The 20,000-nt window shown below is 42.1% G+C and overlaps 1 protein-coding gene across 2 annotated transcripts in view; it reads right to left on the bottom strand.

Moving 5' to 3' along the window:
• Positions 1-20,000, bottom strand: part of LOC128697438 (uncharacterized) — a 53,623-nt gene that overhangs the window by 771 nt on the left and 32,852 nt on the right. The window contains exons 11-16 of one of the 2 annotated variants that reach the window (XM_070093862.1): positions 19,361-19,541; positions 16,775-16,960; positions 13,284-13,343; positions 11,388-11,596; positions 3,824-4,769; positions 3,598-3,792 (exon numbers count right to left, since the gene is read on the bottom strand). In XM_070093862.1, the coding sequence (XP_069949963.1) occupies positions 3,867-4,769; positions 11,388-11,596; positions 13,284-13,343; positions 16,775-16,960; positions 19,361-19,541 (1,539 nt within the window). In that variant the 3' untranslated portion in view covers positions 3,598-3,792; positions 3,824-3,866. Of the gene's footprint in view, positions 1-3,597; positions 3,793-3,823; positions 4,770-11,387; positions 11,597-13,283; positions 13,344-16,774; positions 16,961-19,360; positions 19,542-20,000 lie in introns of those variants that run through there. The other variant, XM_053789102.2, reaches the window with a different exon arrangement.

Genomic DNA, 20,000 nt, shown 5'->3' with positions numbered 1-20,000 from the left:
CAATGTTTTTATAATACTGTGGTACAGGTGTGGGAATGTACCATAGTGGTGCAGGTGTGGGAATGTACCATAGTGGTGCAGGTGTGGGAATGTACCATAGTGGTGCAGGTGTGGGAATGTACCATAGTGGTGCAGGGGTACAGGTGTGGGAATGTACCATAGTGGTACAGGTGTGGGAATGTACCATAGTGGTACAGGTGTGGGAATGTACCATAGTGGTGCAGGGGTACAGGTGTGGGAATGTACCATAGTAGTACTGTGGTACAGGTGTGGGAATGTACCATAGTAGTACTGTGGTACAGGTGTGGGAATGTACCATAGTAGTACAGGGGTGCAGGTGTGGGAATGTACCATAGTAGTACTGTGGTACAGGTGTGGGAATGTACCATAGTGGTACTGTGGTACAGGTGTGGGAATGTACCATAGTGGTACAGGGGTGCAGGTGTGGGAATGTACCATAGTAGTACTGTGGTACAGGTGTGGGAATGTACCATAGTAGTACTGTGGTACAGGTGTGGGAATGTACCATAGTGGTGCAGGGGTACAGGTGTGGGAATGTACCATAGTGGTGCAGGGGTACAGGTGTGGGAATGTACCATAGTGGTACAGGTGTGGGAATGTACCATAGTGGTACAGGTGTGGGAATACCATAGTAGTGGTGTGGGAATGTACCATAGTGGTACAGGTGTGGGAATGTACCATAGTGGTACAGGTGTGGGAATGTACCATAGTGGTGCAGGGGTACAGGTGTGGGAATATACCATAGTGGTACAGGTGTGGGAATGTACCATAGTGGTGCAGGGGTACAGGTGTGGGAATATACCATAGTGGTACAGGTGTGGGAATGTACCATAGTGGTGCAGGTGTGGGAATGTACCATAGTAGTACAGGGGTGCAGGTGTGGGAATGTACCATAGTAGTACAGGGGAGCAGGTGTGGGAATGTACCATAGTAGTACTGTGGTACAGGTGTGGGAATGTACCATAGTAGTACTGTGGTGTGGGTACTGGGGTACAATGTACCATAGTAGTACTGTGGTACAGGTGGGGGAATGTACCATAGTGGTACTGTGGTAAAGGTGTGGGAATGTACCATAGTAGTACTGTGGTACAGGTGTGTGAATGTACCATAGTAGTACTGTGGTACAGGTGTGGGAATGTACCATAGTAGTACTGTGGTACAGGTGTGGGAATGTACCATAGTAGTACTGTGGTACAGGTGTGGGAATGTACCATAGTAGTACTGTGGTACAGGTGTGGGAATGTACCATAGTAGTACTGTGGTACAGGTGTGGGAATGTACCATAGTAGTACTGTGGTACAGGTGTGGGAATGTACCATAGTAGTACTGTGGTACAGGTGTGGGAATGTACCATAGTAGTACTGTGGTACAGGTGTGGGAATGTACCATAGTAGTACTGTGGTACAGGTGTGGGAATGTACCATAGTAGTACTGTGGTACAGGTGTGGGAATGTACCATAGTAGTACTGTGGTACAGGTGTGGGAATGTACCATAGTAGTACTGTGGTACAGGTGTGGGAATGTACCATAGTAGTACTGTGGTACAGGTGTGGGAATGTACCATAGTAGTACTGTGGTACAGGTGTGGGAATGTACCATAGTAGTACTGTGGTACAGGTGTGGGAATGTACCATAGTAGTACTGTGGTACAGGTGTGGGAATGTACCATAGTAGTACTGTGGTACAGGTGTGGGAATGTACCATAGTAGTACTGTGGTACAGGTGTGGGAATGTACCATAGTAGTACTGTGGTACAGGTGTGGGAATGTACCATAGTGGTACAGGGGTGCAGGTGTGGGAATGTACCATAGTAGTACAGGGGTGCAGGTGTGGGAATGTACCATAGTAGTACAGGGGTGCAGGTGTGGGAATGTACCATAGTAGTACAGGGGTGCAGGTGTGGGAATGTACCATAGTAGTACAGGGGTGCAGGTGTGGGAATGTACCATAGTAGTACAGGGGTGCAGGTGTGGGAATGTACCATAGTAGTACTGTGGTACAGGTGTGGGAATGTACCATAGTAGTACTGTGGTACAGGTGTGGGAATGTACCATAGTAGTACAGGGGTGCAGGTGTGGGAATGTACCATAGTAGTACTGTGGTACAGGTGGGGGAATGTGTACTGGGACCATAGTAGTACTGTGGTACAGGTGTGGGAATGTACCATAGTGGTACAGGGGTGCAGGTGTGGGAATGTACCATAGTGGTACTGTGGTACAGGTGTGGGAATGTACCATAGTAGTACTGTGGTACAGGTGTGGGAATGTACCATAGTAGTACAGGGGTGCAGGTGTGGGAATGTACCATAGTAGTACTGTGGTACAGGTGTGGGAATGTACCATAGTAGTACAGGGGTGCAGGTGTGGGAATGTACCATAGTAGTACAGGGGTGCAGGTGTGGGAATGTACCATAGTAGTACAGGGGTGCAGGTGTGGGAATGTACCATAGTGGTACAGGGGTGCAGGTGTGGGAATGTACCATAGTAGTACAGGGGTGCAGGTGTGGGAATGTACCATAGTAGTACAGGGGTGCAGGTGTGGGAATGTACCATAGTAGTACAGGGGTGCAGGTGTGGGAATGTACCATAGTCGTACAGGGGTGCAGGTGTGGGAATGTACCATAGTAGTACAGGGGTGCAGGTGTGGGAATGTACCATAGTAGTACAGGGGTGCAGGTGTGGGAATGTACCATAGTGGTGCAGGTGTGGGAATGTACCATAGTGGTGCAGGTGTGGGAATGTACAGGTGTGGGAATGGACCATAGTAGTACTGTGGTACAGGTGTGGGAATGTACCATAGTGGTACTGTGGTACAGGTGTGGGAATGTACCATAGTGGTACAGGGGTGCAGGTGTGGGAATGTACCATAGTGGTACAGGGGTGCAGGTGTGGGAATGTACCATAGTAGTACAGGGGTGCAGGTGTGGGAATGTACCATAGTGGTACAGGGGTGCAGGTGTGGGAATGTACCATAGTAGTACAGGGGTGCAGGTGTGGGAATGTACCATAGTGGTACAGGGGTGCAGGTGTGGGAATGTACCATAGTAGTACAGGGGTGCAGGTGTGGGAATGTACCATAGTGGTACAAGGGTGCAGGTGTGGGAATGTACCATAGTAGTACAGGGGTGCAGGTGTGGGAATGTACCATAGTGGTACAGGGGTGCAGGTGTGGGAATGTACCATAGTGGTACAGGGGTGCAGGTGTGGGAATGTACCATAGTGGTGCAGGGGTGCAGGTGTGGGAATGTACCATAGTGGTACAGGGGTGCAGGTGTGGGAATGTACCATAGTAGTACAGGGGTGCAGGTGTGGGAATGTACCATAGTGGTGCAGGGGTGCAGGTGTGGGAATGTACCATAGTGGTACAGGGGTGCAGGTGTGGGAATGTACCATAGTAGTACAGGGGTGCAGGTGTGGGAATGTACCATAGTGGTGCAGGGGTACAAGTTTGGGAATGTATCATAGTGGTACAGGGGTAGGAATGTATCACAGTAGTATAGGGGTACAGGTGTGTAAATGTCACCTGGATAACTCGGATTCGATCCCACGTAACCAAAGTGTGAAATATCAGTTTGAATATTTATTCTGAATAGAGTGTACAGTAATGAGTGTCTAACTGTGTGGAGTGTAGTGATGAGTGTCTGTGTGGAGTGTAGTGATGAGTATCTGTGTGGAGTGTAGTGGTGAGTATCTGTGTGGAGTGTAGTGATGAGTATCTGTGTGGAGTGTAGTGATGAGTGTCTGTGTGGAGTGTACAGCGATGAGTGTCTACCTACACAGAGTGTACAGCGATGAGTGTCTACCTACACAGAGTGTATAGTGACAAATGGCTCACCAAGAAGTGTATCAGAGAATAGTCTCCTCAGCGAACAGTAGCTGGTGGACGGAGCAAGGGAGTTCATCACTCTCTAGATCCACTTCTTGCCCAGACCTCCTGCGCATCCTCCTCAGGGTACCGCCTTCATCTGTACCTGACGAGGTAACCCTCGGCCTCCTGCGTATAGGATCTCGTCGAGCCTCCGTACTTCGATGGAGCAGTCTACCAGGGTAGCTCTCTCTCGCACTGGCTGCATTCTGGGCAGCCTGGAAGAGAAAATTGTCTCCAGATTTTGGGGGACGCGGCAGTGTCCACCCCCGGTGGTGTGTTGGGTCTCTGTGTAGCCTCGGCGGTGAATCACTTCTCTGGTTCTCAAGTGCTCTGGAGGAACTTTGCAATGTGTTAAATTTAAAGTGTTCTGCATGGTCGGGAGCGTACTTGAGCCTCCAATCCTCGTAACTTTCTGCTAATTTCTGAGGGCGTTTGAGCGCGCCAGCAGGATAACCTTCAGCGCCTTGCGGGGAACGTTCCTGCCACCCTCCACCACTCTCACTTACACTAGTATGTAACCTCTGCTTCTCTTCAGACGCAAGATTCCGCTCCTCCTTCGGAGACTTCTTCATCCACCCACCTGGGGGTTCTTCCACTGTCTTGGGAAACAGATGAAGGTTGGCGGCGGGGAAGTTGTCATCCTGGCGAGAGGAGTTGATGACCCAGCCACCAGGGTAATCGTGGGCATCTTGTGGGAGGTGTTGCAGCCACTCACCGATGTACTCATCGTCCTTCTTGGAGACGTGTTGTAGCTTCCTGGCCAGCTTGTCCTCACTCTCCTTAGGGAAGAGTTGCAGCCACTCTCCCAGGTAGTTATCAGCCTCCTTAGCTGCTGCTTCAGTCTTCTCTGACGACGGACACTCTCCACGCTCCAGCTTTTTCTGTCAATAACAGTATTATCCTGATACCCCTAAAATGTGTTTATTAGTTATATTGTGCAGTAGTATATAAAGTGCGCGCGCGCAAATACACAATTAGGAATAGGTAGGTAATTTCATACATGTTAATGTTGTAAGATATAAAGAGAGTCTTCCCTCACCCGACTGACTGCGAGAATGGATAGTCTATTTAACAATTTGTGCTGAAAGCCCCACACGGGTTTAGCCCTTCGCTTACATATAAGACTCCTAGATATAAGATAATAATAGGATAATTATGATTAGAATAAATAAGTGACAGTGAACACTTACATTTTACATTCATACCGCAGAGATAAACAGGAAAGTAAACTAAACAAAGCATCCACTCATCATATGTATATATATATGTATATATATATATATATATATATATATATATATATATATATATATATATATATATATATATGTTTTTTTTTTTTTTCAACAAGTCGGCCGTCTCCCACCGAGGCAGGGTGACCCAAAAAAAAGAAAGAAAATCCCCAAAAAGAAAATACTTTCATCATCATTCAACACTTTCACCACACCACAGCCGGGCTGTGGCTCGTACGTTGGTTTGCGTGCAGCCAGCAGCAACAGCCTGGTTGATCAGGCGCTGATCCACCAGGAGGCCTGGTCACAGACCGGGCCGCGGGGGCGTTGACCCCCGAAACTCTCTCCAGGTAAACTCCAGGTAAACACTCACACATTATCACTGTTTTTGCAGAGGTGCTCAGAATACAACAGTTTAGAACTATACACATATAAAGATACACAACATATCCCTCCAAACTGCCAATATCCCAAACCCCTCCTTTAAAGTGCAGGCATTGTACTTCCCATTTCCAGGACTCAAGTCCGACTATATGAAAATAACCGGTTTCCCTGAATCCCTTCACTAAATATTACCCTGCTCACACTCCAACAGATCGTCAGGTCCCAAGTACCATTCGTCTCCATTCACTCCTATTTAACACGCTCACGCACGCTTGATGGAAGTCCAAGCCCCTTACCCACAAAACCTCCTTTACCCCCTCTCTCCAACCCTTTCGAGGACGACCCCTACCCCGCCTTCCTTCCCCTATAGATTTATATGCTTTCCATGTCATTCTACTTTGATCCATTCTCTCTAAATGACCAAACCACCTCAACAACCCCTCTTCTGCCCTCTGACTAATACTTTTATTAACTCCACACCTTCTCCTAATTTCCACACTCCGAATTTTCTGCATAATATTTACACCACACATTGCCCTTAAACAGGACATCTCCACTGCCTCCAACCGTCTCCTCGCTGCTGCATTTACCACCCAAGCTTCACACCCATATAAGAGTGTTGGTACTACTATACTTTCATACATTCCCTTCTTTGCCTCCATAGATAACGTTTTTTGACTCCACATATACCTCAACGCACCACTCACCTTTTTTCCCTCATCAATTCTATGATTAACCTCATCCTTCATAAATCCATCAGCCGACACGTCAACTCCCAAGTATCTGAAAACATTCACTTCTTCCATACTCCTCCTCCCCAATTTGATATCCAATTTTTCTTTATCTAAATCATTTGACACCCTCATCTCCTTACTCTTTTCTATGTTCACTTTCAACTTTCTACCTTTACACACATTCCCAAACTCATCCACTAACCTTTGCAATTTTTCTTTAGAATCTCCCATAAGCACAGTATCATCAGCAAAAAGTAACTGTGTCAATTCCCATTTTGAATTTGATTCCCCATAATTTAATCCCACCCCTCTCCCAAACACCCTAGCATTTACTTCCTTTACAACCCCATCTATAAATATATTAAACAACCATGGTGACATTACACATCCCTGTCTAAGACCTACTTTTACCGGGAAGTAGTCTCCCTCTCTTCTACACACCCTAACCTGAGCCTCACTATCCTCATAAAAACTCTTTACAGCATTTAATAACTTACCACCTATTCCATATACTTGCAACATCTGCCACATTGCTCCTCTATCCACTCTATCATATGCCTTTTCTAAATCCATAAATGCAATAAAAACTTCCCTATCTTTATCTAAATACTGTTCACATATATGCTTCAATGTAAACACCTGATCTACACATCCCCTACCCACTCTAAAACCTCCTTGCTCATCCGCAATCCTACATTCTGTCTTACCTCTAATTCTTTCAATTATAACCCTACCGTACACTTTTCCTGGTATACTCAGTAAGCTTATTCCTCTATAATTTTTACAGTCTCTTTTGTCCCCTTTCCCTTTATATAAAGGGACTATACATGCTCTCTGCCAATCCCTAGGTACCTTCCCCTCTTTCATACATTTATTAAACAAAAGTACCAACCACTCCAACACTATATCCCCCCTGCTTTTAACATTTCTGTCATGATCCCATCAGTTCCAGCTGCTTTACCCCCTTTCATTTTACGTAATGCCTCACGTACCTCCCCCACACTTACATTCTGCTCTTCTTCACTCCTAAAAGATGGTATACCTCCCTGACCAGTGCATGAAATTACTGCCTCTGTTTCTTCCTCAACATTTAAAAGTTCCTCAAAATATTCTCGCCATCTACCTAATACCTCCATCTCCCCATCTACTAACTCCCCTACTCTGTTTTTAACTGACAAATCCATATTTTCCCTAGGCTTTCTTAACTTGTTTAACTCACTCCAAAATTTTTTCTTATTTTCATTAAAATTTCTTGACAGTGCCTCTCCCACTCTATCATCTGCTCTCCTTTTGCACTCTCTCACCACTCTCTTTACCTTTCTTTTACTCTCCATATACTCTGCTCTTCTTATAACACTTCTGCTTTGTAAAAACCTCTCATAAGCTACCTTTTTCTCTTTTATCACACCCTTTACTTCATCATTCCACCAATCACTCCTCTTTCCTCCTGCCCCCACCCTCCTATAACCACAAACTTCTGCCCCACATTCTAATACTGCATTTTTAAAACTATTCCAACCCTCTTCAACCCCCCCCCCCACTACTCATCTTTGCACTAGCCCACCTTTCTGCCAATAGTCGCTTATATCTCACACGAACTTCCTCCTCCCTTAGTTTATACACTTTCACTTCCCTCTTACTTGTTGTTGCCACCTTCCTCTTTTCCCATCTACCTCTTACTCTAACTGTAGCTACAACTAAATAATGATCCGATATATCAGTTGCCCCTCTATAAACATGTACATCCTGGAGCCTACCCATCAACCTTTTATCCACCAATACATAATCTAATAAACTACTTTCATTACGTGCTACATCATACCTTGTATATTTATTTATCCTCTTTTTCATAAAATATGTATTACTTATTACCAAATTTCTTTATATATATATATATATATATATATATATATATATATATATATATATATATATATATATATATATATTTATATATATATATATATATAGAGAGAGAGAGAGAGAGAGAGAGAGAGAGAGAGAGAGAGAGAGAGAGAGAGAGAGAGGTTAAGAGAGTGGTGAAGCAATGTAAAAAGAGAGCAAATGAGAGAGTGGGTGAGATGTTATCAACAAATTTTGTTGAAAATAAGAAAAAGTTTTGGAGTGAGATTAACAAGTTAAGGAAGCCTAGAGAACAAGTGGATTTGTCAGTTAAAGATAGGAGAGGAGAGTTATTAAATGGAGAGTTAGAGGTATTGGGAAGATGGAGGGAATATTTTGAGGAATTGTTAAATGTTGATGAAGATAGGGAAGCTGTGATTTCATGTATAGGACAAGGAGGAATAACATCTTGTAGGAGTGAGGAAGAGCCAGTTGTGAGTGTGGGGGAAGTTCGTGAGGCAGTAGGTAAAATGAAAGGGGGTAAGGCAGCTGGGATTGATGGGATAAAGATAGAAATGTTAAAAGCAGGTGGGGATATAGTTTTGGAGTGGTTGGTGCTATTATTTAATAAATGTATGGAAGAGGGTAAGGTACCTAGGGATTGGCAGAGAGCATGCATAGTTCCTTTCTATAAAGGCAAAGGGGATAAAAGAGAGTTCAAAAATTATAGGGGGATAAGTCTGTTGAGTATACCTGGTAAAGTGTATGGTAGAGTTATTATTGAAAGAATTAAGAGTAAGACGGAGAATAGGATAGCAGATGAACAAGGAGGCTTTAGGAAAGGGAGGGGGTGTGTGGACCAGGTGTTTACAGTGAAACATATAAGTGAACAGTATTTAGATAAGGCTAAAGAGGTTTTTGTGGCATTTATGGATTTGGAAAAGGCGTATGAGAGGGTGGATAGGGGGACAATGTGGCAGATGTTGCAGGTGTATGGTGTAGGAGGTAGGTTACTGAAAGCAGTGAAGAGTTTTTACGAGGATAGTGAGGCTCAAGTTAGAGTATGTAGGAAAGAGGGAGATTATTTCCCAGTAAAAGTAGGCCTTAGACAAGGATGTGTGATGTCACCGTGGTTGTTTAATATATTTATAGATATGGTTGTAAGAGAAGTAAATGCGAGGGTCTTGGCAAGAGGCGTGGAGTTAAAAGATAAATAATCACACATGAAGTGGGGGTTCACAGTTGCTCTTTGCTGATGACACTGTGCTCTTGGGAGATTCTGAAGAGAAGTTGCAGAGGTTGGTGGATGAATTTGGTAGGGTATGCAAAAGAAGAAAATTAAAAGTGAATACAGGAAAGAGTAAGGTTATGAGGATAACAAAAAGATTAGGTGATGAAAGATTGGATATCAGATTGGAGGGAGAGAGTATGGATGAGGTGAATGTATTCAGATATTTGGGAGTGGACGTGTCAGCAGATGGGTCTATGAAAGATGAGGTGAATCATAGAATTGATGAGGGGAAAAGGGTGAGCGATGCACTTAGGAGTCTGCGGAGACAAAGAACTTTGTCCTTGGAGGCAAAGAGGGGAATGTATGAGAGTATAGTTTTACCAACGCTCTTATATGGGTGTGAAGCATGGGTGATGAATGTTGCAGCGAGGAGAAGGCTGGAGGCAGTGGAGATGTCATGTCTGAGGGCAATGTGTGGTGTGAATATAATGCAGAGAATTCGTAGTTTGGAAGTTAGGAGGAGGTGCGGGATTACCAAAACTGTTGTCCAGAGGGCCGAGGAAGGGTTGTTGAGGTGGTTCGGACATGTAGAGAGAATGGAGCGAAACAGAATGACTTCAAGAGTGTATCAGTCTGTAGTGGAAGGAAGGCGGGGTAGGGGTCGGCCTAGGAAAGGTTGGAGGGAGGGGGCAAAGGAGGTTTTGTGTGCGAGGGGCTTGGACTTCCAGCGAGCATGCGTGAGCGTGTTTGATAGGAGTGAATGGAGACAAATGGTTTTTAATACTTGACGTACTGTTGGAGTGTGAGCAAAGTAACATTTATGAAGGGATTCAGGGAAACCGGCAGGCCGGATTTGAGTCTTGGAGATGGGAAGTACAGTGTCTGCACTCTGAAGGAGGGGTGTTAATGTTGCAGTTTAAAAACTGTAGTGTAAAGCACCCTTCTGGCAAGACAGCGATGGAGTGAATGATGGTGAAAGTTTTTCTTTTTCGGGCCACCCTGCCTTGGTGGATGAATGTTGGTGAATGGAGACGAATGGTATTTGGGACCTGACGATCTGTTGGAGTGTGAGCATGGTAATATTTAGTGAAGGGATTCAGGGAAACCGGTTATTTTTATATAGCCGGACTTGAGTCCTGGAAATGGGAAGTACAATGCCTGCACTCTAAAGGAGGGGTTTTGGGATATTAGCAGTTTGGAAGGATATGTTGTGTATCTTTATACGTATATGCTTCTAAACTGTTGTGTTCTGAGCATCTCTGCAAAAACAGTGATTATGTGTGAGTGAGGTGAAAGTGTTGAATGATGATGAAAGTATTTTCTTTTTAGGGATTTTCTTTCTTTTTTGGGTCACCCTGCCTCGGTGGGAGACGGCCGACTTGTTGAAAGAAAAAATAATATATATATATATATATATATATATATATATATATATATATATATATATATATATATATATATATATATATATATGCAAGGAATTCGCAAGAGCAGGCGAAATATACACAAACACTGATCTCTGGCTGAAGGAGACTCGAACCTACGAACCTTGGGACAATGTACGCAGTGCTTTACCAATCTAACCACACTGGACAATACCTTGGCGTGTAGCTAGCGCTACACGTTTGATCCAGGGCAGCCAGCTTTCAGGGAGAAGGCTTACAGCTTTTCATCTCATCCCCTGCATGCATCAGCCTTGCGAATTCCTGCTCTTGCGAATTCCTTGCGTTGTTAATATCTCTAGGAAGGCTGATGCATGCAGGGGATGAGATGAAAAGCTGTAAGCCTTCTCCCTGAAAGCTGGCTGCCTTGGATCAAACGTGTAGCGCTAGCTACACGCCAAGGTATTGTCCAGTGTGGGTAGATTGGTAAAGCACTGCGTACCTTGTCCCAAGGTTCGTAGGTTCGAGTCTCCTTCAGCCAGAGATCAGTGTTTGTATATATATATATTATATATATATATATATATATATATATATATATATATATATATATATACATGTATATATATATATATATATATATAGGTGATCATAGAGAGAAAGAATGAGTGTTAAGAAAGATACCAGTACCCACTATTGTAGCACTCTGACGATGTGGGTTGACCACCACCTTGAAGATCTCCTCTACGGTAGCTATGCCATCACCTTCACTGCCGCCATCACCTCTGGCGTGAGGGTACGAGGACTTTGTTAGGTCTTCTTCATCATCAGGGTCTTCGTCAGAAGGCACGAGGCTGCCCGCGTCCTCACACTCTCCAGGCACGGCCTGGTACATCGTCTCTTCTGCAACATACAACGCTACCTTGAACACGTGCAATACCCTGACTGGTACAACACTATTCAGTGGAGTTAAACGGTATAAAATGCCAACACGATGTAAAAATGGACAAAAAGACAGTATAATGCGATCCTTTATTGACTACGTTTCGCCCAAACAGTGAACTTTATCAAGTCACCAATAAATCTACATGAGCAGATTATTTAAGGTTCGCCAGGAAACAGGAAAAGTGTTTCCTGGCTCGGGTCTTAGTCATATGATGACCCGTAGCTGGAGGTTTTGGTCATCTGACCGATGCCTTCAGCTGGCTTACCGGTCCACCCCTTTAAAAATTAAGTTTATTATATAATAACCATTAAGATTTAATCCCTACCTAAGCAGAGAGAAGATGAGTAGATATATGGAGCATAGTAACATGAAGAGTCAGATGGAGAATGTTGTGCAGGACCTTCCTTCTCATATCCAACCTTCGCAACGTTTTCCACCTGAATCTCCACGTCACTCACTAGGCTTCCTAAATGATCGACTGAGAAACTTTTTTTAGATATTTGACTCTTGCTACCAGTCATACTACCATCACACTTGTCAAGTAGAGACGGGGACCTTGATCTTACTCAAGCGTTCTTGATCAAGAATTGGAGCTATTGTTCCGTTAGATCAAACACCCGATCACTCCACATTCTATAGACAATGATTGACTCTTACAAGTTTAGTTCTTCCAAATGAATAATAATAACTAAGGACTGAAGAGATAAATATCAGACCATTCCCTAGTATCTGATATGTTAATATTACAACGGAGAAGCGCCAAACCAGTACAAGTCCTACAACGCTTGGGTAATGTGAGGTAATCAGGTTTGATCCAAGGGAGATAATGATGAAATTCCTTTTATCAAAAGACCTTTACCGTCATCAAGGAAGTCCCTTTGATGGATATGGCATGCTAAGAGTACATTATATTTTATTCGGCTTATGTCACACCCATATAGGCATCATGTTTATACTCTTACCAGCGAACTAACTACTAAGAGTATAACAAGTTGGGTGCCCTTGTTATGCTAGCACCCTGGTTTAAAACAGCCAATCACAAGGAAGCTCGCCCAGGTTGTGAAACCATGTTGGAGACTCACGGAGCAACACTGGCTACTTACCTCAGGTCTGGTCGCCCACACATCTCACTGTCTCTTGCATGCAAACTTGCTTTGTACTTAAAGTACATACATTGTACATATACTTGCATGCTGTTTTCAAGTAATATATATATATATATATATATATATATATATATATATATATATATATATATATATATATATATATATATATATATATTTTTTTTTTTTTTTTTTTTTTTTTTTTTCAACAAGTCGGCCGTCTCCCACCGAGGCAGGGTGACCCAAAAAAAAGAAAGAAAATCCCCAAAAAGAAAATACTTTCATCATCATTCAACACTTTCACCACACTCGCACATTATCACTGTTTTTGCAGAGGTGCTCAGAATACAACAGTCTAGAAGCATACACATATAAAGATACACAACTGCTGACGTTTGCTCGTTCCTCATTCCTACCTTGGTTATCGTGCTACTAGCAGGTGTACAGGCCACAAGACTACACCTGTCTTCGTAATAATGGAAGAGATGAGACAAAATCAATAAAGTTCTAATATAAATAAGAATAACATGAATTTCACCATTGTTGTAGAAGTCTCGTGATGGCGATGCTCTCCTGGTCGACCTCTCACAAGATGCTCCTGGCGGGCAAGGCAACAACCTTTTATTCTGTGTTCTAATAGCAATTTTTCACAATTTAATATAATTTCAACACATAAGAAATACTGTGAGAGCTACTCTTACTTCAGTATTTGTGGCAGTTGTGTGTGTACACTCACAGGTGCAATGATACAGGTGTAGTGATCACAGGTGTACTGACAGATAATACTCAACATACACGAAAGTATAAAAAAAATTGATACATTTCGCTGTTTTTTTTCATCCGTGTTTTGACGTGAAAAACCTCTACGTACAACGAAACACTGTGCAAAAAGGTCTGCATACTTGTGTCCTTGTTTACAATATGATTACCAAACCCTATTTTTTGCTGAACCTGAAATTCAGTGGTGCACCAAAGTTTTCAGCAAAATTTCAGTTTGCTTTTAGCTTCTGTAATGATAATTCACTGGCTGTCGCTCTTTCTTGGCGAATTTGATTATTATTATTATTATTATTATTATCATAACTAAGAGCTAAACACATTCGGGTTATACAGCAAATGAACTTGAAAAATCCAAGATGGCTGCCAAGTTGCTCCTGTCACTTGTGAATGTCAACACAACAGCACGAATGTTGACGATTTTTCGTTAATTTCGTATTTTTATTTTTCAGGTCAAAGAGATCATTTTTATGCTCTAATCATGACTGGACGAGTCAATATATGAGAATGCAAGATGGCTACTAGTTAAGTCCGCTTATTATCCAGGAAGTGAGATGACATGTTTGGTTTTAAATCTTGGTACTTTATTTTAATAAAAATATTAACATTCCTATATAATAAGTCTTTTCATGAATTAAGAAAATGTAGATATAAAACACTGCAAATTGTTTTTATTTTCCTTAGAAAATAATGACGTCAGTTTTTTGTTGTTTTTAGGAAAAAAAAGCGAATGATAACTTGAGTGAGGTTCTTGGAGTGAAGTAATCTATCAGAATATCTGCATCATCTGACATCACCTTCATTATTGCTGCCACTCAATACCCAGGAAGTAATATTCATGTGAAACTACAAAAATACTTGGATGAAAATGTAATCTTTGCCATCAAATACCGCAAAAACTGTTCATGTACATCAAAACAAACAGCACCAGACCCGATGAGTAAAAAAAAAAAAGTGAATCTTCAGCACTAAGAAAACCAGTCCGTTCCGAGACTAGATTATTTCACTATAAATTGTCTATTCTATGATGATATTTGCTCACTTGAATTCCAGGTGACAAAGAACATGTCTATGTCGAAGTGCCAGCCCAGCAACGTTGTCCTTCAAAGACTCGATTCCTAAAGTTTGTAATGAAGGAAAGGTTGAGTGGACAAACCAAGGTGAGGTAAGTGTTGTCAGTGATTTGCATACAGTAATTACCCGTTACCATGACTGTTGTCCAGAGTCATGGCTGCAAGAATAAAACGAGTTAATGAAAGTAACGCCAAGTATATCAATGGTTCAGCATGTGATAAGTTTTTAAAGACATCTGCAGTGATAGATCAAACATTTAGACTTCAAGTGAGGTGCATGAATATTATTCATCACATGGTGGTCAAGAATGTCGCAAAAATGCCTTATAAAACCTGAGAAACAATTCCATGACAAATTTATATTTCTCTGCTCTAGACCTATCCGATCTTTCGATTTTCCTTGATACAGTGACTAGTGTTTTCAGATTTCTTGAGGATAGCGATGATGATCTCACAGTCAAGAATGACTGTAAACAAAGTCCTGCCAGAATGTAAAGATTTGGTAGTCATTACGTATAAATTATAATTACACTACACCATCCGCTTAGAAAGAGACCCGTATTGATGCTGTCAGTATAACACTCCTCTCATTTTCAATGTCAGGTACACACTGACTTCAATTATAATTGAGAATATCATGCAACCACAAATTTTCCAACACCACTGCAAATACGAATTGGTGTTACTTTACAGAAGTAACACACATCACTGAATAATTTTACGACCTTGGTATCTGTTGCTGCTGCTAAGATTAAAATTTTGATATTGAAAACATCAGCAGTAGTGGCTGCATCGCCACTACTGTGGTATATGTTCATCATATACGAGGCTAGTGTAAGCCATTGCAGGTAATTTCGAATCAAATATTTGTTTCACCCAGTCGGATAAAATGAGCTCACTCCTTGCCCTTATTAATGACGTAGGTATCACACAGACTGATGACAGTCAACACAATGCTACACTTGAGACTCATAAAGGAAAATGCTAGTATTCCGGTATCATACCATAATATCCCACAATATCACGAAATGCCAGAAAACTTCGTGAAAAAAGTGTTCCTCCTCTAAAGGTTTCAGTACATTAACGAATCCGCATGGAAACATCAAAATCTAATAATTCTTACTTCTTGAATAGTGTTGCCACATAACCATCTACGCCAAAGTTAAGTGTTTCAACACGAAGATTATCCGCATGATGGCACAAGAAATAAAGCCACGCACAAAATCAGTATACACACCTCTGACTGATATGACTCTTACACTGTCATAATGAAAATAACTATGATGGTAAACAAAACACTGACAAGGAAAGCTGGTCAAATAAAAACTTTATTTACAAAGATCTAAAACTTATTGCCTCAGTGTATAGTGGGATTACCCAGAGCTTATCTTTGAGGACTTTGTCCTTCACTTTGGGGGAAAACATTATCTCATGAACAATGTTGGTGCTGTAGGAGTCGTCATGGGTGACAGAAGACCGGACGAAGTAGTGAAAGACGCCTTTTCTGGTTTGCCAAAGATAATAACCGGAGGCTATTGTTGAATTTAAATGGAATCATTCTACTAGCTTCCCTATCAACATATTGTTAGCAATAAATTTGATTAAAATACTCAGTAGTCATGTTTACTTGCAGGTATTTTAGAATTAATAAATAATCAGCAACTGTTACTTTGGCAACTGTGTTGGTTTTGTCTTATTCCTCGAGGGTAACACTGCAGATAAATGTTATAAAATACCGACACGGTGGAAAAACAAACACAAATACAGTATAATGCGATCGTTTATTAACAAAGTTTCGCCCACACAGTGGGTTTTATCAAGTCATAAACAGATCTACCTGGGTAAAGAGTACATGAGTATATATGTAGTGTGGTGAGTCAAGTGGAGAATGTTGGTTGGTTGTACTTGTGAGGAACCTGCACGTCCCGTGCACCCGACTCCACACTATACTCAACTACTCTTTACCCAGGTGACTTGATAAAGCTCACTGTGTGGGTGAAACGTAGTCAGTAAAAGATCTCATTATACTACATTTGTTTTTGTTTATCCAGCTAGACTTCTCAGTGATTCAGTATCAGCAAAGAATAATTATGAACAATAAAATTCCAGGTTCATACATCTTTCCAAGAGATTAATACACAGTGGTTGTTAGACCCTTCCAACAAGAGTGGAAACTCACCGATATTTAACATGGGTCTGGTGTCGTCAGCGGAAGCAAGACGAAGAGATTTATTCCTTCTGGCGGTGATCTTCTTAGTCCAGTAGAGTCTGGCCCACACTCCACCGCCCACCACCACCGCTGTCACCACCACACCACCCACCACGCCGCCCAAAACACCGCCCTCAACCACCTTATCTTCCTCATCTGAAATAAAAAAATCTATATTTTTTTTCACAGATAATGTATTCTACAAAAACGTTTCCAAATTAGTGGTAGAAATACTGAAAACTGAAATTACGGAGCCCACAAAGCGCGTATCCATTAGGTCAGAATTATTGCTATACAAGAGGTTTAGGAAATATATTAAATTATATTTACGGAGAAGCTCTACCTTTATAGAGGTCACAGGAATGTATTTACTGTTTCTTAACATGAATCTGAAACTTAAGTGGAATGCACAGTAAAATATAGGACATAAAGAAAGTTATCAATCAAGTTTATACTGTCATTCACTATAGATCTAAAATAAAGCTGAATAATAACAATGGTTATATTTTTATTGCTGTATTTAGTATATGACAGTTATGAATATGAATCTAACTGACGCTCTATATATAGGATTTAGAGCATTCATGACTGTAACAGTTAATAAAGACAGCGTGAGGCACACTCAACTTGCTATGTCAACTCTTGTAGGCTTGAGGAAATGTTGTCTTTGTTGTGGTGGGGTGTGGGTTAGGTTAGGTAAGGTTCGTCAGGAAACAGGACAAGTGTTTCCCGACGCGGGTCTTAGATGATGACCCGCCGTTGGAGCTTATGGTCATCTGACCGAGGCCTTCCGCTGGCGTACCGGTCCACCCCCTTTAAAATTTATGGTCGTAGTTATAACTGTTTAGTGAGAAGGGGTGTGGGTGTCCGGCTCTGCCGAGATATACATAAGGGGCATTTTGTTTCTGTTTCTTTTTTAGAGTAAACTTGTTTTCTCTCCATTACACGCTCAAATTTGGGCAAATCTTCACCAGAGTTTTGGGATCAGGGCTCATGGGGCATATGTCGTCGTAGCCTTTTATATGTCGTCGTAGCCTTTTATATGTCGTCGTAGCCTTTTATATGTCGTCGTAGCCTTTTATATGTCGTCGTAGCCTTTTATATGTCGTCGTAGCCTTTTATATGTCGTCGTAGCCTTTTATATGTCGTCGTAGCCTTTTATATGTCGTCGTAGCCTTTTATATGTCGTCGTAGCCTTTTATATATCGTCGTAGCCTTTTATATGTCGTCATAGCCTTTTATATGTCGTCGTAGCCTTTTATATGTCGTCGTAGCCTTTTATATGTCGTCGTAGCCTTTTATATGTCGTCGTAGCCTTTTATATGTCGTCGTAGCCTTTTATATGTCGTCGTAGCCTTTTATATGTCGTCGTAGCCTTTTATATGTCGTCGTAGCCTTTTATATGTCGTCGTAGCCTTTTATATGTCGTCGTAGCCTTTTATATGTCGTCGTAGCCTTTTATATGTCGTCGTAGCCTTTTATATGTCGTCGTAGCCTTTTATATGTCGTCGTAGCCTTTTATATGTCGTCGTAGCCTTTTATATGTCGTCGTAGCCTTTTATAGCAACAATCACATTTGTTCTCTCCCTTCCAGAGAGTTTCCTTGATCCCCGTGAATGGCACTTGATCCAACATACAGTGCACATCTTGTTTTATTTCCCATTTCCTAGGTGCTGCATGGCCCCTACATGTTTAGCGCTTCCCCGTAAATATGAACAGGGCTCGTGTGGCAAGAGCTGTAGTAGATGAATGGTTCAGAGAACCGACACGTTGATAAATTAGACACATGTGCAACTCTTGGGTATCTTCATTGAGGAAACGTTTCGCCACACAGTGACTTCATCAGTCCATCAATCTTGATGGACTGACCACATCGACTCAAGGCTGAGGGACTGATTACCTCATTCTCCTCCTGTTCTTCAAGTTTCTCCTTTGTATGGACTGATGAAGCCACTGTGTGGCGAAACGTTTCCTCGATAAAGATACCCAAGAGTTGCACATGTGTCTAATTTATCAAGAGCTGTAGTAAACCACAGTACGGGCGGGGATTGAACTCGCAGTGAGTGAGTCTTAAAACTCCAGACCGACGCGTTAACCACTGGATCAGCTGGCTACAATAAGATTCATCCAACTAGGTATATTTATACACTATGGGAAGGTTTGCATAGGCACCACTGTGACCACAAATGCAAGTTTTTTTCAGATGAATCTCCCTCCAGCGTGGCCGTAAGTCATGATGACAGCTTTGAGGGGACTAGAGCTAGAGTATAAATATACCTAGTTGGATGAATTTTATTGTAGCTAACTGGCCCAGTGGCTAAGCGTCGGTCTGGAGTTCTATGGCTCACTCACCGAGAGTTCAATCCCCACCCGTACCATGATTTGCTTGCAATCGTGTCGCGATTTCTCGAGTCAAGAGCTGTAGTAGCCCTTAATATCAATAACACTGTGTGGACTCAGGATAGACTATAGAGCTTCGCACGACTGAGACTTGGATATACATGGAGATATCAAAGACTCCAGCTGGACTAAACTAAAGTTTTAGTCAGGACCCACCTGCAGGGGTCAAGGAGGATCTGGAGGTGTAGGCAGACACCAGGACTGGCTGAGAGGTGACGGGGCCGTGGGTGACATACACCTTGATCTGGTAGCTGGTACCTGCGTCCAGGCGACTCACGTTGAAGTTGGGTCTATTAGACGTGACGTTGGCGAAGAGTGTCCGGTTGTCGAAGTACACCTGCAGGAGGACGCTGGTGTTGTAATGGTAGTACACAGAATACACGTCAATATTAATATAAAAAGGAGTCTGTATTGGGCAAATCTTCATTTACAGACGATATCTGGTTCTAAGTAGAGCTATATTAAGCAAATAATAATGACGTGATCAATCCCAAAGTAGAGCTTTATCAAGTGAATATTAATGACGTGATCATGGTATAAGTAGAGCTTTATCAAGTGAATATTAATGACGTGATCAGGGTTTAAGTAGAGCTTTATCAAGTGAATATTAATGACGTGATCAGGGTTTAAGTAGAGCTTTATCAAGTCAATATTAATGACGTGATCAGGGTTTAAGTAGAGCTTTATCACGTCAATATTAATGACGTGATCAGGATTTAAGTAAAGCGTTATCAAGTCAACATTAATGACGTGATCAGGGTTTAAGTAGAGCTTTATCACGTCAATATTAATGACG

The sequence above is a fragment of the Cherax quadricarinatus genome, chromosome 44, assembly GCF_038502225.1.
Source record: "Cherax quadricarinatus isolate ZL_2023a chromosome 44, ASM3850222v1, whole genome shotgun sequence".
NCBI classification, from domain to species: domain Eukaryota; kingdom Metazoa; phylum Arthropoda; class Malacostraca; order Decapoda; family Parastacidae; genus Cherax; species Cherax quadricarinatus.
This window is presented reverse-complemented; position numbering and strand designations above follow the sequence as displayed.